Source organism: Cryptococcus neoformans (assembly GCF_000091045.1).
Source record: "Cryptococcus neoformans var. neoformans JEC21 chromosome 4 sequence".
NCBI classification, from domain to species: Eukaryota; Fungi; Basidiomycota; class Tremellomycetes; order Tremellales; family Cryptococcaceae; genus Cryptococcus; species Cryptococcus deneoformans.
This window is the reverse complement of record NC_006686.1, coordinates 371,384-389,195: the sequence shown is the minus strand read 5'-3', so window position 1 is coordinate 389,195 and position 17,812 is coordinate 371,384. Positions and strand designations below refer to the sequence as shown.

Below are 17,812 nucleotides of genomic sequence, written 5' to 3'. Positions count from 1 at the left end.
GAAAACAGCCACCGGCAGGCAAGAGACAAGAAAACCTCCAAGTAAAATATATCCTCGGCAAACTCACTGGATCCGCTTACGAGTCGTTCATTACGATCTGGGGAAGCACACGTACGTATATATCAACAACCTAATCTGCAGCCCGATCATCATCTCCTCTGGGAATGTCTTACACCGTTCTCAGCCGATCTCTTCGACGAGAGCAAGTACATATCATTGCAAACATCAGGACAACATCAACCACTACCACATCTGCTGCTACCATGAGCAAAATTATTGTCGGGCCTTCAGAGGTAAAAGGTGAAAGAAAGAGGGGCGCGCACTGGAAAGGCATTCAAGAACCCTTGGTCGTCATTCAGTATGCCGGTGAGTATGTTCTTTGCCCACTTAGCATCTCCTTGCTTACACTCTATAGACTGCTTGGAGTTTAGCCAAGGTAAGTGTTGCTTCGCTCACGGAGAATCCTGGACAGTATCAGAACCTCGTGTTGACGTAAATTTGGTGCTTCGTTCAGTTTGGTTATCAAGTAAGTCACTAGTCATCTCTTTGCCAACCAATGCTCGCTAACGCATCCCTTCAGATGGCTGCGTTCAAAGATGTCACTGTGAAGAACGCAAAGACACTCATCCCTCACGTGAAGCCCAACTTCGGTGCTGACCTTCCTCGGAAAGATCTCAAAGCTACTTGGCTAGGACATGCCTGTACGCTAGTGGAGATGCCTGTTGCCTCTCAAGTCAAGGGTACCAATGAAGGTCAAAGAGGTGTAAGGGTACTCTTTGATCCTGTTTTGGGACCTGGTATGGCATTCTGGGGACTGGGTCCCTCTCGAGAAAGCAGTGAGTTGTTCATAGTCAATAGAATGTCGACATACTGATGACGAATGTGTAGCCCCGCCTTGCGAGATCGAAGATATACCAGAAATCGACGTCATAGTACGTTTCTACCGATACCATTCTGACCACGGTTGTATTAGCTGAACTCCATTTAGGCAATTTCACATAACCATTATGACCACCTGGACGTTCCAACACTTACCACCCTCCTAAAGACGCAGCGTGCCAAGTATTCGTCATCGCCTGTCCTCTTGCTCCCTCTGAATAATCGGCATATTGTTTCTGGGTTGCCTATAGATAAGGAAAATATTGTTGAGCTCGATTGGTGGGAAGGGAGAGAAATTGAGGTTGAGGGTGTGGGTAAAGTAAGGCTTGTTTGCAGTGAGTCTCCGCGGCAGAAAAGCTCTACTTATACCTGATCACTTGTCTTTTTTTTTAGCTCCATGCCAGCATTCTACCGCCAGATATCCTTGGGATCGAGATAGGTCCCTGTGGTCTTCCTGGGTAATCCAAGACCAATCAAGCTCCGAGAGTACAAACTCAGCATCTGTGAGTAAATCCTTTCATGTTGGACAAGAGCATCTCTGATGTAATACAGGTCTGGTTTGGTGGCGACACGGGTTACTGTACAGTGCATATGGATGTTCATGCAGGTACTCACCCGACAATCACTAACCCTAAAGCTTTACCTCAAGATGTTTGTCCAGCCTTCAAGGAGATTGGCGAGCGCCTCGGCCCGTTCACTCTTGGTCTCATTCCAATCGGAGCGTACTCTCCCCGCCTTGTCATGTCTCCATTACACGCAGCGCCTGTAGATTCTGTCCGCATGTTTGAAGATACGGTACGTATAAGGCACGGTCAAATGTAATGCATATGCTTACGCAAAGTGATAGAAATGCAAGCAAGCCATGGCAATCCATTGGGGAACATTCAGGATGACAAATGAGAGGTTTACCGGGCCGCCTGAGAAGCTGAAAGAAGCTATGGAGGAAGCAGGTCTTGAAACCAGTCTCTTCAGCACCTGTAAACTGGGAGAGAGTCGTAGTTATAAAGTTGGTTAGGTTCAATAAATGCCCAGCACAGTCCTGGCTTGAGGACCCAGATGTAGATAGCAATTTTCAATACATTAATTGATTAGCTTCACATCGTTACCAACAAAGCTCATTAGTACGTCAAGACGTAAAACTGTAATTATGATTACACCCTTTCTAGAATATTATGGATATAGCCATCGCAAACATGAAACCTCTTTTTCACCCTTGTTTCTCCTTGCCGATCGCCTTCGTCAAAGTGTCCTTTGGGTTCTCCAGAGCTTCTACGCCCTTTTCCAGTACGCCACCCGACGGAGCGCTGTCCCCACGTTCTTCTTGCATGATTCTAGCCCTCTCATTCAAACCCTCTTGGTCACTCGAGCTTATACTAGCATTGCTTCCGCTAGCCAAACTCGATACGCTGCCTTGCCCATAAACAATACCATCACCTTCCTTGAGCTTCGCCTTGCGTTGTTCGTCCTTCATCTTCTGTAGTTTGTCATCGTCACAAGCCATGACGACAATTTTGAGACCAGGGAAGTTGCGTTTGAGGAATTTGCGGAAAATAGGAATGAGATCTTTGTTGGGTCTGTAAGTACCAGAATCATTGTCGATAATGAGCTCGTATTTAGCCGGGTCGACTGGAGGAGAAGATTTGGGGGGACCACCAGGAACATCTTCGGTCGGATGTGTATGCTGAGATGGGTCGGAAGGAGACTTTGAAGGATCTGACAGACGCCGAATCATGAATTCTCCTGACCATGCAATATAAATCTACCGCAATGCTAATCAGCAGCTTCTTCTAATGAAGTTTGGGCGATGACTTACATTGACATCGGCATGCATAGTGTGTTTACTCAGCAAGTCAATTCCAAATTCTTTTCCGGTCTCGGTGAACCTGAAAAGGCCATCCAAGGTAATGATAAACGTGAAGATCCTGGCTCCTTGGTCATGATGGACCAAGTCCAAGAACTTTTTTGTTACATGTTGATCAGGATCCTTGCCTTCCACAGTCTCTGGAAAGACTCCATATTCTGTCTGCCGATCATAGTTGTACAATCTTTCATGTTGATGGTGCAAAGTCTTATTCAAGATCTTCCCCCTGATACCCTTTGCCGTGAACATCCCGGAGACAAATGGCTTAAAGTCCACATAGCGATGATAGAGCTCGTTTGGAACTGGTCCGATGAGCTGTATTTCATTGGCTTGGAAACTATTGAGTTAAGAGTTAGCATCATTTGCGATTTGACCAACCTTTTTTGGTTACTCACTTGTACCTCTCCACTCCTTGGTCGTCCTTAGCCTTTGTTCCAGTCAGACGCCCAATCATTGGACTGTAATGTTTCCACCAAAAACCATTGATAGTGTACGCTTTACCCATTTCTCTCTTGGTTCGGCCTAGCATTTCAATGCTGATCACCGCATGTGCATGAAGATCGTGGCCTGCTAGCATGACACAAGTCCAGCGTAAAGCATAAGCTCTCAGGTCGGCTCCTGTCTTTTTTACTTTGAAACTCTGCTGTTTAAGTCCTTGCCATTTTTCGTCTATTGGCCCAGTGTCGATTTCAAATTTACCTAGACGATCATCATGATCCTGCGGATCCTCGTCGTAAACCCTTACGCTAAGCTTTAATCCATCCTCAGGTACACCAGCAATAACCCAAGGAGCTTCCCATACTGGCTCGAGCGTTTTACGGACAGTGTTGGTTCTGAAGCGAAGATATGGGTCTTGAGAGTGTCGTGATTTGTGTGAAGTAGTTGCCTGAGCGAGAATGAATGGGTCAGATGTTTGCGACCCGAAGTCTGCGACTGGGAGGTTTGTTGCTTTGTGGAACGTGATGCGAAGTGTGTATGTGGGGGATGTAGATGGTGAGAGAGCGGTGGCATCGTATCCGCCTTGCGGCTTGTCCTCTGAGGGCATGTGGGCGGATGAGATGGGAAATGGAGGAAGAATACAACAGAGAACACAGAAGTTGGATGCAAATATAGATTTGCAGCCGACGGACAGGCACAAAGGGAAGCCAAATGAACGACGGCGCATAGACCAAATGTACCAACAAATACTTCTTGGCTTTTGGTGGCAGACAACTGTTTAGACGTGACGTCATGTCAACGACATCCATCTCATCTCACTCGTCTGGTGTTTGACGACTGAAAATCCCAAATGCACAACAACAAAATGCTATAAGATCACCTCTAGGTACAAAATTACTGGCCTGTCTATAAGTATGTCCCGCTTTACCTTCTACAAGCATTCCTGGTAGGTCATACTTCCCCAAACCACCGCCGGATCTCAGTCAGCTCTTTATGCCACTTCTCCCATTTGCCAACCATCTTCTTAATCTCCGCTTCACTTGATCCTAGTTCTTTACCACTTTCAGCCATCTGATGAATTTTAGAAAGCTTGTTTGCAAGTAAATTATAAGCTGGGTAGAGCTCTTCGTACCGGTCGCGAAGAGCTTCTGGGTCAGCAGGCTGGCCTGACCGACTTGCCAAGTTGACGGCCATTTCGGGCGGACTACGATGTGAAGATGTCTCGCGAGATGACTTGGATTGTTGACTATGTGTACGGAGACTGTCTTCTATTCTTCGATCTTCCACATCACGCTTGTCGCTGTCGTTACGATCTCGACTCGGCTTGCGCCTTGACTCTGAATCACGGCGCTTATGCTTGTTGGACCGAGCAGCCTCGTCTGATGTGACCCTGGCTTTGGGTCGACCCCTGATCTCTCCTTCCTCTCCACTTGAGTCAGAGTAATCAACTTTCCTCGCCCGCTTTTCCTTTTTTCGTACAATCTCAGCAAGTGGTGCAAGTTTCTCTCTTGGGCTGTCTTCGGTCTTCTTCTTGTGGTTGTTGACGCCTTTCGTTTTGGTCGTCTTGACCTCTATCTGATTTGACGCAGCATCTTCATTTGACGAGTAATCGTAGGTAGTTTTGGAGCGTTTCGTCTTCGATATTGCGGACAATTCCGTCTCACGACTCTTTTCTTCCTCCCTCTCCCTCTCCTTTTTCTCCTCACGCCTGCGCGATTCGTCTTTTCGTTCCTTTCCCTTGGCCACCTCCTTCTCCTTATGTTCTCCATCCTTAAATTTGTTAGGATCCTTTTTCTCAGGAGAGACAGAGGGACTGGCTGTAGGGCCTAGCCTAGGACTGGCAATTCCGTTTGGCCCCTTGATATTGGGCAGACTTCCGCTACCTGCTCTCTGTCTTTCAGCCACAAATTTGGCTCTCTCTTTAGCAATTTTTGACTGGGGACCTCGTTTGGTAGGTACCTTCTGCCGCGTGACCGGGGCAGGAGACTCGGTGCGCGCCTTATCCCGTTCCCGCACCGAGGTGACTGCGTTCGATTGCAGCGTCGAGGTATTCGCGGCATTAGAGAGCTGTGGTGCGTTTTTCTCTGATTCGTCAGAGGATCGGTTAGCAAAAGCGTTTGATGCGTCCCTCTCCTTTTTCTCAAACTCCATTCGCTCTTCTGAATTGGCAGGCAAGCCAAGCTCATCAAAAGCGGCATATGCGAGCCGGATGACTTGTTGCTGTTCAGCATAAGTGTAAGGCCATTGACCAGCACCAAGTTTGATTTTCGAATATTGATTGGGTTGAAGAGACCATGACCCCGGCTGCGTTTTGGAAGGTCGACCAACCTGATTCAGATTAGATTAGATCAGAGGTCCAAAGGGTACGGTAGGTTGTAAAATGCACATACCACTTTGACTACTCGCATGACATTTTGTTCATCTCCCCCCATCCGTCGACATAAATCCTCCTGAGTAGTCTCGCCCATCGCCAAGTACTGCATGACTCTTGTTTTCAGGGGGATGCTGCCTGTCCCCGTACCAGAGCCCCAGACAGCTCCGGGTGCGGACGTCGTCACAGCCATCGGCGCCGACATTGCTCCAGACGCTACCCGATCGGTATGTCGCTTGATGCCGTCTACTTTGAGAGCACGCTCCTTTCTTTGCTTCTCAAGGGCATCTGTCTGGGCACGCAGCTTATCTGCTGCACGAGCGGTAGAGGCCGACGAGAAGGGGATATTGAGACGGGTTGTTGCTAGAGCCGCAAGCTTTAAAGTGGGGCTAGGACCAGAAGACAGACGGTGTATTTCAGATGCCGTAGAAGCCGGACGAGCATCGAGTGGCATAGGATCTTGGTCGGGCACATTGAGTGTCTACAATCACAATTATGTCAGTCACGATTAACAACATCCCTTGCAAACTTCAGGACAATAGGCAAACTTACCACGCTGCCATCCATACCAACAGTCACAGATGCTCCTTGTGAGCTTTCCAGCGCAGATATTATGTCCTCTGGAAGTTTAATGAGGTAGGCTTGTCGCGATGGACCCGCTTGACCAAGCATGGGCACTCCGCCTTTTGATGGAAAAGAGGGCATGGCGAAATTAGATGGTGTGCTCCGGAGAAATGCTGAGCTGTCGTCGGAGTGAATGGGCTGGAAGAGAGTAAGATGTCGGAATTGGGGAACGGGGTATGCTCAAAAGACGGAATGGAGATTGACTCTGAAGACTGAAGACTGTTGAAAGCTCCTTTCACTGTCTCGACGGACAATGCCAATGGAGAATCAAGAGTTCACGATCGCCCCTCTTCCCTGCAGCGCACAACCTAAGCGGAACCGGACCCGACAATCCGTACACAAGTGTCGATGTCATTACTTCAAGTTCGGCTTTATAATCAGTCAGACGGACTATCACAGAAGTGCTGCTTCAATAATGCTGCCGGACGATCTGTATGCAAAGCACGAAATCTGTCTAATAAAATAGGACTAAACTAGCAGAAGTACTTTAGGAAGTTTACGTGGGTATCAGACTTAGAAACGCCATAGTGCACACGCTCCTTCAATGCTAGCGATAAGCTAGCATTTGATAAGACCAAAAATAGAGCAGAATGGTTAAAGAAACACTTTCACGATTCTTACAAATGGTGGCATCAATGTTTATCCAAACCCAACAGCAATTATATTTTGCATCCTCTTAGGGCGACTATCATTCTAATTCTCTAAGCGGACGCGGCAGCAGAGATCTTCTGCTTGACCTGCTCGTGGGAGAGTTTGAGGAGGTCGCTGGAACCGCCGATGAACTCCTTGTTGATGTAGACATGGGGAACAGTGCCTTGGCCGTTGAGTTCCTTGAGGTAAGCCTGGATGGCAGCTATGACAGGATGAGTCAGCATCCGACCATAATATAAGTTTCCCAGCCGTCATAACGATACATACCGCCGTCCTCACGCTCGTCGAGCCTGCACAAGATGTCAGTCTGGTAACCTAAAGTCGTGGAAATGGAGAAATAACCCACTCAAGGATCTCGATGTCCTTAGTGTCCTCAGCGAGGTAAGATTTGGCCCGCTTGCAGTACTAGTTACCAAAAAAACATGGGTCAGTTAGGGTCAACAGCATGAGAAAGATGCCCAAAAATTATTAAAGGCTTCTGCCGCGAAACTCACAGGGCAGTAGGTCTTGGAAAATACGACGACCTTGTTATCGGCGATGGCCTTGTCGACCAAAGATTTAACGTCGGCGGTCATGTTGGGAGTTGAAATGGATGATCCTATCTTGGCGGTTTGGGTAGTAGCGAAATACCTAGTAGAAATGGGTGCTCTGATAATGTGGGTTGAGAGTGTTGAGAGACGATGAAGAGCAGTAAAAGACATTTATAAGAGAGAAGTAGGCGAGAAGATGGGGAGCGGCAATTTGTATCAGAGCCGACCGACGATGCTGCTTGCGCCATCCCAAATTGCTTCCATATAAATAATAGCGTCATCATCGTTTATTATTATTTGACAATAAATAATATCGAAGGCGGCCTTTGCCGCTTTCTTTTAACGGAGGAGCGGATGACAAATAATCGTCCGCAATAATCTACCTCCACCACTGCATGTGTGCACAGTGTGTGAGTGTAGGACAGCAGGTGAATTCGGTAGCCTGCTTCTCTGCTGTCGACAACCGCAGTAATGTCGGCAAGAAGAATCGACGAGAAGGCAACCCCAGCACAAATGTATATAGTTTTTACAGTCCCATCCTTATAACCGCGCGTCAGTCTGAGCCAGACCAGAGCCGGAATGATCAGTAAGTCACTCACAGTCGGGTCTCGACCCTCTACAGACCACAGACAAACAACAACCGAAAACAACGATGAAACAAACCCCTTCTTGAGTCCTGAGATCGATCCTTTTGTTTCGATCAAATGCGCCATGCAGCATGCACCATGATGATACTTAGGCACTGTCGCTGCAAAGGCATAAAGGCAAAGGCACATTGCGCACGACCGTCTCTGCTCAGTGTACATGAAACAGTTTTCACAAATTGGACAGCGGAACATATTGGGTGAGCTCAGTAAAGGTTTAATATTCAGTGCGGCTCGCAGTCTAGGGAATGAGCACCGTTGCGTCAGGAATCTTAGTTTCGTGAGGCAAGGTAAAGAGCCCAGCCTGTTTTGATACTGTATACTGTTGTAAGTGCTGTATCTCTACGATCTTTTAGATCCACAGCAAGGAAAGGAGGCAGGCCTCTCGCTTTTTGCTGTTCCGGTTGGGCGGTTGTTTTTGTTACCCTTACACTTACCACACACAAAAGACCACGCGTAGGCGCACACACAGCGATTGTAGGAGGTGAGCTGGGTCCCTTCCATCACATCCGTGTAAATCCGAGCAAGGGGGTGTCTAATCGACTACTTTCGCATCTTGCAGCCTTTCGTTTGACTTCGACTCCCTCCTTTAGTCCTTAATCATCCTTGCGGACATTCCCTTTCCTTAATTCGAAGCGATTTGGGGTCTACAGGACTCTTCCTACGCCGTGTCCAGGCCGACCACTCGTTATTCATCTATATCTCACTGCTCTGTCGCTTGCTGCATAGGTCACAATCATTATCTGCTTTAGAGTAGAAGCTGGACTTCTCACGTAACATCCCATAAAAATCCTCTTTTTTCTCAAAACAAACGACACTGCTGAGCAGACGTTGTTCGTTGGAAAGCCCAGTGAAGCTTTTGAAGGAAGAGGACCAAGAAGTCATTGAAGACAGAATCCGCTTGTCGTGCACATCGCATAATGAGCAACTCATTTCTTCAACATGTGCCCAGGTCGGAATTTACAGAAGTAGTTAAACAGGTGGGCCCATATGTTCGTATTCACCATAGTTATCTCCTAATTTCTGTATTCAGCAGTCTGCTACACCGTCTTCGCTGTTCTATACCAACTCTCACTTCTCTTGGATTCCTCAGCGTGCCGCTCCACAACCTCCTGTCATTACTGACTTGTCCTTGCCCCCTAGCACATCTCCTCCTCCAGGGGGAAGCTCAGAACCCATTACTTCTCCACAGTGCTCAGTTGAAAATTCACCGGCCTCGGCATGCCTTTGCACTCCTCCCCAGCCTGACGCTAGTCGAAGAAGCATACGATTTTCACTCCATACTTCACCGTGCACGAGTCAAGAACAATACTCCTTATCGACTGGCGACGAAGCAGATGCAGACGATGGGAAGGAAAGTGGTAAACATGGCCCGTTTACAGACCCAGGAATGTTCCAGGTCTCACAATATCCATTGGCGCCAACATCGAAGGCTACTTCGTGTGACTCGAAGGAAGGTTTCCTTCCCAGAATATCCCCAGACGAAGCTGTAGACCACTTCGCACCAGTAATACAACCCTCTCAAGCTCCCCCTCGCCCTCCTAGGAGAAGGTTACCTCTCGAGTCCCAATCAACCCTTCTGGTCACTCAAGCTCATCTTTCGGCGTCCCCCACCCCGTCCCCTAGTATCCATCCATCAGACCTCTTACTACCCCAGGCTGTTCGTAGAAGAAGTCTTTCACCAAACTCAATTTTAACCATAACCCCTTCGACCTGTACCTCAAAATCTCCACCCAACGATGAGACTGTCCAAAGCGTGATCGGCGGGGATGCCAACAAAACATTAGCTTCTTCTATTGAAGCTGGGTGTTCAAGTATGGGTATGGATCAAAAGAAGAGACATTCTGTTCAACGAAGACTGGGCGCTCTGCGCGATTTGGTATGCGACCTCGATTTCAACCAGTCTTGGAGCACTTCGCATACTCCATCGGAAGCCAATGAGCTACCTTTGACTTCAGCTTCCGAATGTAACTCTATCGTTGACTTCTCTATAGCCTCTCGCCCATGGTCAAAATCTGAAATGAACGTCTCCCTCATCTCCAAACCACTTCCTACGCGCACCCGTTTTGCAAGAGCAGATCGGCCAAAGGGTATTGTCGAGCCGGATCTCGACTTATCCAACATTCCATGTCTGATATCGGATCATCTCGTTGTTCCTCACGACGCAGATGCAACCCTTATCGACCCTGAAGTTTGCCGGATCCAACCCCAGAAACTTTCCAAGCCCATTAGTCAAAGTTCGAATAGGACAGACCAGTCGAGATTGTTTTCGGCTACGCCAGACCCCCCTCGTCCAGCGTTGAGAGCTAGAAAAGAGGTTTTTAGCGTAGCCTGGTCAGGCTATGGTCGATGCTTGGAACCCTCTTCACCTATCACCTCTACTGCTCCAGCGGCAGGCAAGACATGGCGTTATACCCTACCTTCAGAAGCCATTTATCATCAAGTGGTGAATGAGATGGGAAATGATGAAGTGAAAAGGCAGGAGATTATTTGGGAAATGTGTGAGACAGAACAAGGGTTTGTGGACTCTATGAAGATGGTAATGAAGTTGTTCGCTTCGCCATTGAAGACGCCACATGGGAAATGGATCGACGGGATACCCGATCAAATTTGCAGCCTTTTCGACTCTCTTCAATCGATCGTCAACGTGCACGCATCTCTCGTCAAGTCTCAGCAATCACTCAAGCACAACCATATCATTGATATTTTTACCTTTATTGGTGTATTCAGAGCTTGGGTAGATCAGCTGAGTATTCATGAGTCTTTCCTCCTAAAGTTTGAAAGTGTCACCCGTTTGATTGACGAGAATGTGAAAGACCCACTGAGCGTCTTTGGGGAGTTTGTAAGAATGCAAATGAAGGCAGGGGTATTGGGGTCAATGAGCTTGCCAAGCATGCTGTTGAAACCTGTGCAAAGGCTGACGAAGTATCCCTTGTTTCTAAAAGTATATAATATGTTCTGGATACACGGGGTTTTGCTAACTGTATCTTAGGGTTTATTGGACGCCACCCCTAGCAGCCACCCTGCTCAATCTTGTGCTCTTTCATTACTCACCAAGACCGAGTCCATGATCTCATCTGTCCAAGCAGCCAAAGTTCGCGAAGAGGATTATCAATCCCTACAAGTCCTCGAATCTCGAATACTGGGATTACCTGAAGGGTTCGTACTAGCAATGAAAGGGCGGAAGCTTTTGGGCCACGGTCGCGTTGCCAGTGCTGTTTTTGGCAAAGATGGTCCTCCTCCTAATGATGCCGGTATTATCCATAGCAGAGCACGTGCGGGCAGTGTGCACTCTCTTCGATCCACTCGGACTTCAGGCTATTCCACAATCTCATCCTCGACTCTATCAACCTCTGGTCTTTTCACTTCTTTTGATTTTTCTGCCTCTCAAGCAGGTTCCTCCAGGACTTCCGCTTTTTCAGTTTCTTCTTTTGGGTCTTCCTTTCACTCTCCTTCGAGATCCAACTCCATCTCTACCTGTCAGCCCTCACATCCGTCTCAAACTCTCTCTCGCCCTCCTTCCGTCCCATCAATGTTTTCCATACCTAGACCTAGTTCATCAGCTTCTATGAGAAGTAGTAAGATTCGTAAGAAGGAAGATGTGTCGATCATGCTGGTTTTTGACGATATCGTCGTTCTCGGTCAGATGGAGAAGGGTGTTGCTGTCTACGGTAAAAGAAGAGACAAGAGGTTGAGGGTGATTGAGGGAGGCGTGGGGAGGGTGCTGGAAGTCAAGAACCTCACAGGTTGGGGTGGTAAGTTTAACTGAATCCTTGGCATTGCGAAGGAAATTGACCTCCATCATAGGCTATGACGATCTTCTCTGTCTTACCTTGGATCCCGTCTATTCGGATGACGCCCATAGTCCTATTACGCACTTCTTAACTACGCCTGGTACACAGAAGATTACCTCGAGTTCTTTTTTACGCTCTAAATCTGCACCATTACAAGTCGATTTGAATACGCCCACTATCGTAACTTTCAACGGATTCCTGGAAATTCTTTGCCAAGGTTTGGAGGTCGGTGTAGCTGTTGACGCGCCCGCAGACGGCGAGGAAGAGGAGGTGTTGGAAGTGTGATTTGAATGCTGGACATTTACGATCGTTCATCAGGTAAAAAGTTATCAGAGATTAATCGATACTACCCCTCTGTATGCATCTTGTTAATTACTATGTCAGACGCAGGAGGGCCTGATAAACCCACGACAAAAGGCCACCAGCGAGCGAAGACGGCGGGAACCAAACAAATAAAAAACAATGCGTGTCCGGGTGGGGCGTCCGGGAAGTCCCGTTAAAATTCGGAGCTCGACGCTTTTTCCATCAGTCGTTCGATTTTGTTGTCTTCGGCCGCGCTTCTTTAGCCCTACATTTCTTGATCTTCTTTGGCTTTTACTTCTTCTCCTGTTCTCTCATTTGCATACACGACTGCCCAGCTCATTTGCGAGCATTCCACTCTCCAGCTCCCACAGCAACAGTCTCAAAATGTTGAGCGCGATAGACATTGTGATCATTACGCTCACAATCGCGCTCCCCCTCCTCTTCTTCTTCCGCGAGTCGCTCCCTTTCATCGGGGGAAAAACTCGAGCCGCCGCTCCTCATGCAGCCATAGCAAACAAGGCTAGTGTCGACGAGGGAGACCCTAGTGACTTTGTTGGAAAGATGACAAGAGCTGTACGTGTCTCTGGGATGCAGATTGAATGTCAGTAGTTAAGCTAACGACGCGATGTAGAACAAGCGCTGTGTCATTTTCTATGGTTCTCAAACTGGTACTGCTGAAGAATACGCTATCCGTCTCGCCAAGGAAGCCAAATCCCGTTATGGTCTTTCGTCCCTTGTCTGCGATCCTGAAGAGTACGACATGAACATGCTTGACCAGGTTCCTGAGGACGCCTGTGTCATCTTTGTTATGGCGACGTACGGCGAAGGTGAACCCACAGACAATGCCAATGCCATGATGGAACTTCTTCAAGAACCCGAACCCGAATTCTCCCAGGGCGGCAGCACCCTTGAAAACCTGAACTACGTCATCTTTGGTCTCGGAAACAGGACGTACGAGTTTTACAATGAAGTTGCCAAAAAGCTGGACAAAAGGTTGACCGAGCTCGGCGCAAAGAGAATTGGAGAGCGCGGCGAAGGTGATGATGACAAGAGCATGGAGGAGGACTATTTGGCTTGGAAAGACCCAATGTGGACGGCCTTTGCTGAGAGAATGGGTGTGGAGGAAGGCGGCGCTGGTGATGTTCCCGACTTCGTGGTCAAGGAATTGCATGATCACAGCCCAGAAAAAGTTTATCACGGCGAACTATCTTCTCGAGCACTTCTTGCCTCGGCTAGCGGGACCAACACACCTGTTGGAGCGTACGGCGTAAAAAATCCTTACCCTGCCCCTGTTCTCTCGTCCAAAGAGCTATTCTCTGTTGGCGGCGACAGGAACTGCATTCACATCGAGTTTGATATTACTGGCACTGGTATGACCTATCAACATGGTGACCATGTTGGTATCTGGCCTTCCAACTCTGACGTTGAAGTTGACCGTATGTTGGCTGTCCTTGGTCTTGCCGCATCTGGCCGTCGTCAGGCTATTGTTGATATTGAGTCCCTCGACCCCGCCCTCGCCAAGGTGCCTTTTCCTACTCCTGCTACTTACGATGCTATTTTCCGTCACTACCTCGACATCTCTGCTGTTGCTTCCCGTCAAACCATCGCGTTTCTCGCTCGATACGCTCCTTCCGAGGCAGCTCGTGAGAAGCTCACTAGATGGGGTACTGACAAGGAGGCATACGCCAATGAGATAGACGGTCCGGCTCTCAAACTTGCCGAAGTTCTCCAGTCTGCCTCCAGCGACTCTGTTGAACCCCCTTTCGAGTCACAAACCGTTTGGCCTATCCCCTTTGATCGCATTGTGTCTTCAGTCCCTCGTCTTCAGCCTCGCTACTACTCGATCTCTTCTTCTTCAAAACTTCACCCTAATGCCATCCACGTTACCGCGGTTGTACTCAAGTACCAGCCTACAGTTAGCCCGCCTCACCACCACGAGCCTCGATGGGTGTTTGGCTTGTCTACCAACTTCATTCTCAATGTTAAGATGGCTCACTCTGGCGAGAACACCCCAGTTGAGGGCGATGTCTCTCATGTCTCCATGAAGAAGGTGCCATCGTACAAGCTTTCTGGTCCCCGAGGTCATTATGTAAAGGAAAATGTTTACAAAGTGCCCATTCACGTGAGGCGAAGCACCTTTAGGCTCCCTACTTCTCCCAAGGTGCCAATCATCATGATTGGTCCCGGTACTGTGAGTTATTAACTATGCAAAAGTGATTTGCGGTTGACGAAATGTCCGTAGGGTGTTGCTCCGTTCCGCGGCTTTGTACAAGAACGCATTGCTCTCGCTCGAAAGGCGATTGACAAAAACGGTCCCGACGCTCTCAAGGATTGGGCCCCAATGTACCTTTTCTACGGGTGTCGCCGAGCCGACGAGGATTTCCTGTATCGCGAAGAGTGGCCTAAGTATGAGCAAGAACTGAAGGGTGTTTTCAGGATGAAAGTGGCGTTTTCAAGAGAGATGAAGAAGCCCGATGGGGGTAAGTGTGATTGCGCCTTGCTTGATATAGGTCGCATCACTCACAATGTTAATATAGGCAAGGTATACGTGCAAGATCTTATCCACGACCTTGCTTCCGAGCTCGCTCCGCTTATTTTGGAGAAGCGTGCTTACATCTACATCTGCGGTGACGCAAAGACCATGTCCAAAGCTGTGGAAGAAAGACTGATGGAGATGTTGGGTGCGGCGAAGGGTGGCAGTGCGGCCGTGGAAGGTGCCAAAGAGTTAAAGATGCTGAAGGAGAGGAACGTAAGTGACTTATCTTCTTGGTTATGTAAGATCATTACTGATGAGACGGTGCTGTGTAGAGGTTGATGAGCGATGTCTGGAGTTAGATGACATTTGTATGAAAATTGAAATCAGTTTATTCACGTCTATTCATGTCCATATTATTATTAGGGGGTTTAGATGGAGACATCAGCGGATGGAATGGAGATTCATCACTTATAGATTGGTCTTTAAAAACATGCATTACGTGCATGCTCCCGTTCTCACATCATTGGCTTACACCGTTTGAATATTGTCCACCCAAACATTATGACATACATACCTTCCAGATCAGAACAGTTCATAAGCCCTTCGTCGGCGTTGCTTCGGCCTCCCTAATGGAGCGTCTCCACTTAAGATCCTCTATGTGACCATTATCTTGGCCGTCACAGAGCTCCTCACATTCGCGCCTTTCCTCAACTCTGCTCTCCAATGGAACTTCATGATGTACTCCCTCCTTGTCGGGCTGAGCTGTCACAGCTCTCGGAATACACCAGAAAGATCGATTGGGATGGCTGGCGCGTACGACAAACATCCATAGAAGGAGGGAGGCACACATGAAAGCAATGATCAGTGGCTGAAGGATCCAGACGCCGTGCTACAAAGCACACAGGTAAGTCCTGTAGACGCATCGTATCAATGGGGAAACTTACTTTTTCCGATATGGCACCTGTAATACTATGGTCTCCAAGGATCAACTTTTGTTCCTCATAAGCAGATAGATCACTCACAATGGCATGATAGCACTCCCCGCTTGACCCAAACTGGCGATCCAGCCAATAGTTCCACCTTGCAGCTCTCCAGGTAGGACTTCTACCACTACATTCATGACCAAAGGATACATAGGGCCGAGTAAGACACCAATAAAGGAGAAGCAAATCGCGTTGCCCACGATAGAGTGGGTGACCCAAATGACGATGGAAAGGACAATCGAGAGCACAGTGCTATGCACTTGTCAGCGCGTAATATTTCAAATTCGACAGGAAACCATTCACTATAGCCATATCGAGATGTGAGGGCCCAGCCAGTTGGAAACGGGTATAAGGGCGACACGGCCTAGCGTTAAGCCTTGAAGCACGAAAATGAGTCACTAATAGAATCACAGACGGGTGTTGCAGCTTACCTCCAAAGTACCCTGCTGACACATAGCCAGCGTTATCATCACCTCCTCTTTCGTCTATGAGGAAAGATGTCTGTGTGGAGATCAACGCCGATTTTATTTTGATAGAAATCATAGGATGAACTTACAGCCCATCCTCCGATGGTGACTTCTACTCCAACCTATATTTGAGGTCTTAGTACATGATCAAAATGATCCGATTTTAGCCAAGCGAACTTACATATATCACCATGTAGAACGCCATACAATGCACCACCGGTGTCTTCATGATTCGCTTCATCTTACTGCCACTATTCTGTTTCGGCTTCTTTTCGCTGAGCTGCCCCTCCGAGTTCACAGCCGCAGGCACATCAGAGCTAGCTGGGCTCTTCTGGTCCGTCTCTTCCCTTTTACCAACAACCTGATCATCTGTTCGCAAACGAAAAACAGAAATCAGAAAAATCATGGTCACAATCGCCAAACCTAAAGACACGGCAAAATAGAGATAGACTCGTTGTTGTACGTGCTGCACAAAAGCGGTGGAGACGAATGGCGAAACTGTCGCGCCGAAACCGTACCAAGCGTGCATCAAGAACATTTTAGTCGACGCGTTAGGTAGTCGCGAGGTTAGAGAGTTGACTTGGGCATCCTAGAAGCTCTACTTAGTATGCCGGTCTCATTATATGCGACACCAACTCACTTGCAGACCTAAACCAAAGCCATTGAATATGTACGCGATTAGGAACAATGGGTAGGGACAACCCCAGCAAATGAGCGCATATGCTACCGCTTGCATGGATGCCCCAAAAGGAGCAGCTATACCGAAACCAAACCTATCCGTGATGAGGACGTTGGTAAGTCCAGCAATCATGAATCCTACAAAGTTCATGATCCAGATTATAGAAACTGAGGAGAGTCAAACAGAGCCCTTGACTGTTTTATGGTTTGAAGCACTTACTGACAAGATAGTCAACCTAAATGTTATATCAGCAAATGCAGGGGTAAACTCGAAAGACATGACCAACATTATAGTAGAGCTGAAGAGATGGAAGAAGAGGTCCTTGACTCGCATCATTCCATCCGGCAAGAAACATGACAAGGAACAAAACGCATCTGTACGGAAAGTCTTAATCAGCCTTTCAGAGAATTCCAAGCAAGTACACTTACAGCATGGTAATAGCCATTCGCTTACTTGGGAGAGGCATTTCCTTCTTCTGCCGCTTGAACACATACTGGCTTTTATGATGCGTTTCTTGTGAATGGCGGGAGGGGGTATACTCTAAAGTTCCCTCCATATCCATTGGAATAGCAATGGGTTGGTTAGACATAGTGGTTGGACACTGCTGATAGTAGTAATAAAGTTGAGTTGACCGCGATGACTGGACCGCAAGCTGAGTGAAGCCAAGGGCTGATTGACACAAATGATTCCCAGGCTAGGGCTTTCGGACCATTCGATGTTACACTAGGGACTGAACGACAGCTGCCCGATTGACTTTTTTCCCAGCTGGTAAGGGCTGTCGTTCCGTCGAGAGGGTTGGGTGGAAAGGGCGAGTTGCCAGGTGGTCCTCGCTGAGTGCTTAGAGATAATCGATGGGCAAGATGGAGATTATTAAAAGAACAAGTTGCAGCTCACGGCATATCAATATATCCTAGATGGTAGAGTGAAATGGAGACCACTTTTTAGTAAGCACCTGCAGCCAGTGCACCTTAACTCCGCTTGATAGTCGGGTCTCGCGACAATAATATCCTCCGCTGTGGTGCCAAGAGCATCCATTTAAACGCGTTAGACGCGAGTTACGTAACAGGGGTTATTAACCGGATTTTTTTTCTTTCGACGGGTCAACAGAAGAA

The 17,812-nt window shown here is 47.9% G+C and overlaps 7 protein-coding genes across 7 annotated transcripts; 3 read left to right on the top strand and 4 right to left on the bottom strand.

The window, feature by feature from the left end:
• The first annotated feature begins 2 nt into the window (after positions 1–2).
• On the top strand, positions 3–2,704 carry CND01370 (conserved hypothetical protein). The gene is made up of 10 exons (XM_570340.2): positions 3–111; positions 185–366; positions 416–436; positions 515–526; positions 581–836; positions 889–932; positions 989–1,214; positions 1,273–1,382; positions 1,432–1,674; positions 1,727–2,704. The coding sequence occupies exons 2-10, from the start codon at positions 361–363 to the stop codon at positions 1,892–1,894; spliced, it is 1,086 nt and encodes a 361-aa protein (XP_570340.1). The 5' UTR covers positions 3–111; positions 185–360; the 3' UTR covers positions 1,895–2,704.
• Positions 1,980–3,894, bottom strand: CND01360 (conserved hypothetical protein). Its single transcript, XM_570380.2, has 3 exons — positions 3,136–3,894; positions 2,693–3,077; positions 1,980–2,638 (listed from the first exon to the last, which is right to left on the bottom strand). The coding sequence occupies exons 1-3, from the start codon at positions 3,783–3,785 to the stop codon at positions 2,087–2,089; spliced, it is 1,587 nt and encodes a 528-aa protein (XP_570380.1). The 5' UTR covers positions 3,786–3,894; the 3' UTR covers positions 1,980–2,086.
• Positions 3,895–3,965: 71 nt separating this feature from the next.
• CND01350 (hypothetical protein) lies at positions 3,966–6,426 on the bottom strand. The gene is made up of 3 exons (XM_570289.2): positions 6,102–6,426; positions 5,569–6,030; positions 3,966–5,506 (listed from the first exon to the last, which is right to left on the bottom strand). Exons 1-3 carry the CDS (start codon positions 6,252–6,254, stop codon positions 4,130–4,132), a joined length of 1,992 nt encoding a protein of 663 aa, XP_570289.1. The 5' UTR covers positions 6,255–6,426; the 3' UTR covers positions 3,966–4,129.
• Positions 6,427–6,829: 403 nt separating this feature from the next.
• Positions 6,830–7,573, bottom strand: CND01340 (glutathione transferase, putative). The gene is made up of 4 exons (XM_570426.2): positions 7,319–7,573; positions 7,171–7,229; positions 7,092–7,114; positions 6,830–7,026 (listed from the first exon to the last, which is right to left on the bottom strand). The coding sequence occupies exons 1-4, from the start codon at positions 7,523–7,525 to the stop codon at positions 6,875–6,877; spliced, it is 441 nt and encodes a 146-aa protein (XP_570426.2). The 5' UTR covers positions 7,526–7,573; the 3' UTR covers positions 6,830–6,874.
• A 594-nt stretch (positions 7,574–8,167) lies between these two features.
• On the top strand, positions 8,168–12,165 carry CND01330 (conserved hypothetical protein). Its single transcript, XM_024656968.1, has 5 exons — positions 8,168–8,482; positions 8,561–8,978; positions 9,032–10,942; positions 10,991–11,753; positions 11,806–12,165. The coding sequence occupies exons 2-5, from the start codon at positions 8,919–8,921 to the stop codon at positions 12,075–12,077; spliced, it is 3,006 nt and encodes a 1,001-aa protein (XP_024512699.1). The 5' UTR covers positions 8,168–8,482; positions 8,561–8,918; the 3' UTR covers positions 12,078–12,165.
• A 172-nt stretch (positions 12,166–12,337) lies between these two features.
• CND01320 (electron transporter, putative) lies at positions 12,338–15,085 on the top strand. Its single transcript, XM_570344.2, has 5 exons — positions 12,338–12,668; positions 12,727–14,286; positions 14,338–14,575; positions 14,633–14,844; positions 14,904–15,085. Exons 1-5 carry the CDS (start codon positions 12,480–12,482, stop codon positions 14,928–14,930), a joined length of 2,226 nt encoding a protein of 741 aa, XP_570344.1. The 5' UTR covers positions 12,338–12,479; the 3' UTR covers positions 14,931–15,085.
• Positions 15,023–17,714, bottom strand: CND01310 (conserved hypothetical protein). The gene is made up of 11 exons (XM_570378.2): positions 17,129–17,714; positions 16,987–17,074; positions 16,920–16,935; positions 16,662–16,867; positions 16,203–16,610; positions 16,111–16,143; positions 15,986–16,055; positions 15,858–15,930; positions 15,594–15,806; positions 15,516–15,540; positions 15,023–15,460 (listed from the first exon to the last, which is right to left on the bottom strand). The coding sequence occupies exons 1-11, from the start codon at positions 17,287–17,289 to the stop codon at positions 15,164–15,166; spliced, it is 1,590 nt and encodes a 529-aa protein (XP_570378.1). The 5' UTR covers positions 17,290–17,714; the 3' UTR covers positions 15,023–15,163.
• Between the last annotated feature and the right edge of the window lie 98 nt (positions 17,715–17,812).